Consider the following 7,073-nt stretch of genomic DNA (forward strand, 5'->3'; position numbering starts at 1 on the left):
GGTGGGATTTTAGGGGGTGTATTCTTCCACTTGAACCGCAAGAAAAAGAAGGAAAGAAAAGAAGCAGACCAGAATGCAAAATATCCAGCTGAAATGATAGCACTGACGTCATAACTGGAAATACATTTTATAACTAGTTTTTGCATAAATGTGTTTTTAGAAACTTCTGACACAGGTAAATGTAGTTTCCTCCAATCCTCCTCCCCCCACACCTCCTTTCTTGGTTAATAATATTCAGTTTTACAAAAGCAAAACCATATGTTAAGTACACAGGTAACTATTAACACATGTCTTTCCAGGGGGTATAAGACATGATGATGTCAAAGGCTGTGAGCTTGAAAAGAGTTATGGACAGAAACATTCCTGTTTGCATGGCACATCTTGGTAAATGCCAACTTAAAATAATGACCATTCTATATTTTAGAGTGGCTACCTTCTTCCACAACTCTCTTCACAGTGGCTAACAGAATGACAAGCAATGTATTCAGAGTATAAGAAAATGAAGTCCTAAATTAGACTTGGGAGTCTCTCACAGAGTGGGAGGGATCTGCTGATCATCAGTTTAATTGCTCCCAAAAACTGGCCTAGAAATATTCTGACTCACAGCATACATGCTTATGCTTGTGAATGCATAACAACAATATATTAAGCTTAAATTTGGTGAAGCAGAAGGTGTTTAAATTTTCCCTTCACTGTCTGTGTCAAGTGGCCACCGTTGCCACCATTAATAAATACTTTTTTTAAACAATAAAGAACATGAGACAGTGGGATATCATCTTCTTTGTAGAATATTGTAAATAATTGCTTGCCCTGTGCATACTGCAAAGCTATAGAACATTCTCTCAGCAGATTTGTTGGTGGTCCATAAAAAAAGAAACAGCAAACTATTGCTGCTAGCTATTTTAGGGTTTAATGCAATATTTTGCATAAAGGATATCTGCAATGGCAACTTTTCACAAGTTAGTGTGAATTTACAACTGTTTTGATCAAGATTTGGAAATTGTACATTGAAATCTTTCCAGGGGGGCTATTGAATATTACTGTGCCTGCAGTGACTTGCATTGGACCCCTGAGACATTCTCTGGAAAGAAAATATATTTTGTTTAGAAGCTTGCTTATAGTAGGGCATCATTTGGCAATAAACTGATAAGGATTGTTTCAAAAGGACTAAAAACTTACAAATATTCCACTGAATTTGAAGGAATGTATATTTTTAAAGGAGTTAGGAAAAACAAGTTCGTACAAGAATGAAGAATAAGTATTTAGAAAGCTGGAAAGAAAGGACTAGAACATTTTCTCAGTAACATTGCATTAAAGTATGTTTCCTAGAGTGTTGCCAGCAAAAACTTTGCTTTTGGCCTTCAACCATTCAGTATAATTGTCAGATGTCTCACCACATCTTGTTGTCCAGCTGTTGAAGACAGCTGTTGGAGAGGCTTTTTTGTGGGGTTATCTCATCTGCTGGAATGTATTTGTTTGTGTGAGAACATCAACCAATTATATTCAGAAACTGTGATATTACATTACGTCAGTGTCCAGAACTTGAAATCAGTACATATTTATAAATCATAAATAAAATAAATCAGTAGGAACTAAAGGCCAAGATCCATTGTACTTTTATGTACCAATAGAGTTTTGTACATTCCTTGTTTTGAAATAGAAGTGCCATTTTGTTTGAACTTCTGACTGCTTTAATTTCATTCAAAACTGCTCTCTACCCTATTTTGGACACATTTTTTTGTAGGAAGTAAGTATATCCTATGGGTCACCTACACTCATCCACCCTAGGAAGTACTACTGAGTTAGACATCAGGGGCTCATTTCATCAGCTCTGTGAGAGAGCTCTCAATCCATCCTACGGAGGCATTGCCTCAGTTTTCGCACCCACTCTAGGTAATTTATCTTGTGCTCTGCATACTTTGCCTTGGAGCTCTGGGTAGGTTAACTATATCCTAAACTAAGAAGTCCACCAGTTCCAGAGCTAGGAAAATAAAATAATGCTATTTCATATCTTAACTTTGCAGTGCAGGAACTTCACAAAGACTTTTGCTCTTTCTAGACTGTTTGGCCTGTTCCTAGGTTTTTGGGACTTCATCTTACTCTGCTTGTAGCAAGTGCTCAGACTTCTTGCTGATAGGGTTCTAAAAGGTGTATTTTGCATTTGGTGGCAGGTATTTCAGTAAATATACTTCAACGTGGCACCAGGAAAACACAGAAGAGCCTTGACCTTCTTGCTACCTCTTCCTCCAGTGCTGAAGCCCAAATCAATTAAGTGGCCAACATCAGCCTCCAACATGCTCACATCCTTCCTTCTTCCAGGCTTCTACTTTCACTTGTCCGCTTGCCTTCTCACTAGTCCATCCTCTCCGGCTTCCCTAATGGCTCTCTTTTTACCATGACTGCAAGGCTTCACTCAGTCTAGTCCCAGTCAGCAGGCTTCTGCTCTTCATGTCTCCCCTGACAGAAAATAGGGCCTATTCTGTTTGGATCTGTAGTAAGGAAAGCAAGCAATCTGTATTACTCTTTTTCTGCAGCATGCTTTACTGCCACCCTATAGTCTCCAGGTTCTTCTTGGAATTAGCACGGTGATCAGAATTTCCCGCTTTTCAGGGACAGACAATAGTGTAACTGAGGGGATGCAAATGGAGAAACAGTCCCTGGTGCCATTTTTTGGGGGGGAAATGCAGAAATAGCCATCACTGCAGGAGTAGCTAACCATACGGCGGCTATTGGCATCGCGGCAGTTTGATGGTGCCCTCTGAGTCACAGCTGCTCTGTTCCACCTCTGGGGTCAAAGGTTGGCCTCATGCACATAATTCCTTATTGAATTCTACTAAAGTCAATGCTCTGTTGACATTTATTGACTTCTGCTAGCAGTTTTACCTCTCAAGATAGAGTTTGATTGAACCTTCACAATAGATCACATATAAGCAGCACTGTAAAGACTGAAAAGAAAATGTAGGCCAAATATACAGAGCTTGGTTGTCTGAAGTTAACCACCTTACAACCTTATTCACATACATAATCTTTAAAATGTTGTCCTAAATTCACTTTTTAGCCATGAGCAACAGGCATATCACAACCCCGCTCCTATCACAAACAATAATGAATGAATGAATCAGCTACTCTGTAACTATTAAAACATGAGACTCAGAGCTGTTAACAGAGGACAATTAGAAGAACCTGGTAGTGATATTAAAATACATCCGCACCTTGCATAGCAATTTATAGGAGACCTCGGATAACTGGAGCAGGATTTGTTCTCATATACAACTTTGTTCTTCTTCCACCAGTATATAAACTTTAAAATATCTTTGATAATTTGGGACTTTAGTCACAACTTTCCTGCCAGAGACAATACTATACAACTGGTCCAATGATGAAATAGGTTGAGAATATGTCCTCTGGCTCTGTTCCTTTTGATGACTCCTGTCTAATGTAGACCAACATGTAAGTATGTGGAGTTCTCACTGTTAGGCTCCAAGACAGCAAAAACATTTGAATAAATTCTACTGCTCTTTATGAGATTAAACAGTCATCAAGCTTCAACCTTTATCTCTAAAACTCATGACATGCATTCATTAAACTGCCATGAGGTATATTTTTTCAGTCCTTGTGTAAACATAAGCTCATTTTAAAAATGAGACAGATCTTTATCTGTGTTTGCAGAACAAATGCCATGGAATTGCAGCTATTGGAAAACTGTCCTTAGTCCAGCTTTCAAAGTACAGTACATCAGTACTTTTCATAGAATTAGACATGAAAGATACTTAGTAGATGTTCAGTCAATTGCCAAAGTGATGCATGATCATGATCTACATAAGCCATCTGGTTTTTGCCTATTAGTACTGATGAAAACATGTTGCCGATTCTTTCTTTGTTTGCTTATAAGGCATTTTTGGAATAAGATCTTCCATATCAAGTGTGTGAAGTGGCACAAGGGGAATGTAAACAAGATTAGGAATCTAGCCAATAAAAGCTAATTTGACATGTTTCATGAGAGTGCACAGGTGTTTCTCATTCTTCTTGCCTGACAGATTTGCAGATAGCCTGGGAAGATTTTTTTTTTGTAAGAAACTTGTTATTTCTCCAAGCTGAAGCTAAAACTGTTCTGTTCACATGTAGTGCCCATACCTATCCAATATCCCAGGTGAACTGGGCAGACAGGAAGTGTCATGCCAACTGACCAATAGGCTACACAAGTGGTCTCCAACCTTTTTAAGTAGGAGATTATTTTTGGCATTTAAAAGCAACCCAAGATCTACTGTGTGCTGCCGCCATCCTCCCTTCCCCCGCCCAGCTGGTAAGTCTGTGGGGAGGGAAGGGGGAGGGAAAGATCGAGGCAGAGGGAGAAAAAATTAATTTGGGGGTGCACCGCCCCAGTAGGTAAGTCCCACCTGGCTGGGGCCCCATTCAACTTACCTCTGCTTCTGCCTCTGTGGCACTGTCCCTCACCGTGGGGGCCTCAATCTAGCCCCCACCCTTCCCTCCCCCATGGACTGACCTGCTGGGCTAGGGCACACGCATACATGCACATGGACACTCAGGCCCCTACCTCAGCCTTGGATCAATTCTAAGAGACTCCAAAATCTAACACAAGAGGTTCTGAGATCTACCAGTGGATCTTGATCCACTGGTTGGTGAGCACTAGGCTACCTGCTTGTTCTGGACAGAGGAACTTTATCCCAAGCCTCTGAAGCCCATGACAGTCTCAGTCCTGGAGAAGTCCCTGCTTCTTTGATGGCTATCAAGTTGGCCTACACTAGAGAACTCGTGCTTATGGAGCTAAAAGGATATAACTGGACACTGGGTTAAAGAAAGTAGCAGAATCACATCCTCTATGAATTTGGTATAGAAAGTAACATACAACACCACTGCATCTATACATACTAGCACTTGACAGTGCCGTTAAAAAAAATGCATGAAAATGTCCAGAATGATGAGTTATAGTCTGTACACATTCTAACTGCAAATGACCCAAGCCAAGAAAAACATTCCTGACTCGTTACACTGCATATTCCAAAACCAAAAAAGATTTTAAAAACCCCATGTAACAACAGATCTTTGAACCTGCAGCTGAACGGCATGTTCTTGAACTGTCAAACAATACAGAATAGCTGAAATAGGTAAGTCTGTCACATATTCAGCCCAGTAAATGGAATCAGAGGGTAGCACAAAGGGACTGGATATAGCAAAGAGTGCAGTTCCAAAGACAGTGCTCTAGGCAAGTTAGTGCAGTAGAAAAATGGCTAATGAATTGTCATGTGATTTGTAGTGAAGAGGATAATGGCTGTTGTTTAGTCCAAATGATTGTGTGAATAGAACTTCTACTGGTTCATCTAGTCCAGGGGCGGGCAATTATTTCAGGTGGAGGGATGCTTACTGAGTTTTGGCAGGCTGTTAAGGGCCACATGGGTAGCCCCACCCCTTGACAAGTGCCCCATCCCCTGGTTGGCATCTTGGGACCAAAAGTCCCACCTCCTAACCCCCAACCTTTGCCACCAGAAGTCCCTCACTTTGCCCCCAGAAATACTCCTCTCAGCAAGGGGTTTTGCCATCTCAGAACCAGAAAAATACCAAATTATATTCTAAAAATCGAACGTCTACAACGTTCATTAATTGATTTTAAAAAATATTTTGTCCTGGTTTACATGTGTTTGTATAGTGTGCATAGAGGTGATTGCACAATAGCTTAAAAGGAAGTCTTACTCTTGTATATTGTGGTGGGTGGGAGGCATGGGGAGGGCTGTGGGTGTGTGGGTATGTGGGGGTGGGGGAGGGTGTGGGGGTTTTCTGGTGTGGATGGTAGTGGGTGGGTATGGGAGGAGGTGGCTGGGGTATGTGAGGGGATGGGGGTGTGGGGGTCTGCATATATGGCAGCGTGAGGGGGTGTGTCTCTGCCTCCCTCATTGCTCTCTGTCTCTCTCTCCCCATCCCTCAATGCACACACACACACACACACACACACTCTCTCTCTCTCTCTCTCCCCCTCCCTTATCACATGGATGCACACACCCACACACACACACACACACACACACCCTCCAGATCTTGGCTCCAGGGTACCAGCACAGGTCTCATGCTCCCACGATATGATCATGCAGTTGGGGACCACATGGTGCTCGAGCAGCTGGTGGGTGTGCAGGGAAGCAGTGAAAGTGGCAGCAGGTAGTGGCTTCTGGTTGCATGGGGCAGGGGTAGGAGGGGGCTGGGGCCAAGATGGCCTTTCTGCTGCATTCTGCCGGCTTCTCCTGGGTCCTACTGCCCCTGTCATCTGTGACAGGCAGCCAGGAGCAGATAAATATTAACTTTCTAAATTTTTCAGGGGCCCCACGGGCTGGAAAGAATGGCTTGCCAGGCCAGATCTGGCCCATCAGCCATATTTTGCCCACTCTGATCTAGTTCTTTCCCTGGCCAAGATGGCCTTTCTGCTGCATTCTGCCGGCTTCTCCTGGGTCCTACTGCCCCTGTCATCTGTGACAGGCAGCCAGGAGCAGATAAATATTAACTTTCTAAATTTTTCAGGGGCCCCACGGGCTGGAAAGAATGGCTTGCCAGGCCAGATCTGGCCCATCAGCCATATTTTGCCCACTCTGATCTAGTTCTTTCCCTGGTGCCACCAAAAGTGATAAAGCAAGTAATAAAGACAAAACCAAATCATCTACAAATTAAGAGAAGAAAACTCTCTCTAATATAGCAATCCCACTGAAACATCAACTGTTTGCAGTTTGCAGAAAATTGTTAATAAATGCAAAGATAACAGATCTAGTATAGATATGATTTGAAAGTGGAGTTTTTTAAGATCATCAGATTCTGGAATAAATGTATCCAAAGCTGCATGAGGGTAGAATAGGTCCTCTTATAGAAAAGCCTGTAAAACAAGAAAGATTAAATTTCATCTGGCCTCTTAAATTATATCAGCTATCTAGATACTATAATTTACATATTTAAAACTTGTGGCTACAAAGATGAAATTACTTTAGAAAACTTACTCTGAAGTGTCTAGAAATTCTCTGGACATTATGAAAATTGGCATAAATCAAACAAATGGAATAGTAACATGTAACACGTAG

At 41.8% G+C, this 7,073-nt stretch overlaps 1 protein-coding gene across 1 annotated transcript in view; it reads left to right on the forward strand.

The window, feature by feature from the left end:
• The window catches only part of CDH17 (cadherin 17), a 50,787-nt gene extending 46,803 nt beyond the window's left edge, over window positions 1-3,984 (forward strand). Inside the window, exon 18 of the mRNA XM_025199404.1 lies at window positions 2-3,984. Within this exon, the coding sequence (XP_025055189.1) occupies window positions 2-114 (113 nt within the window). The 3' untranslated portion in view covers window positions 115-3,984. The remainder of the gene's footprint in view (window position 1) is intronic.
• Window positions 3,985-7,073: the final 3,089 nt, after the last annotated feature.

This window comes from Alligator sinensis, unplaced genomic scaffold (genome assembly GCF_000455745.1).
Source record: "Alligator sinensis unplaced genomic scaffold, ASM45574v1 scaffold273_1, whole genome shotgun sequence".
NCBI lineage: Eukaryota > Metazoa > Chordata > Crocodylia > Alligatoridae > Alligator > Alligator sinensis.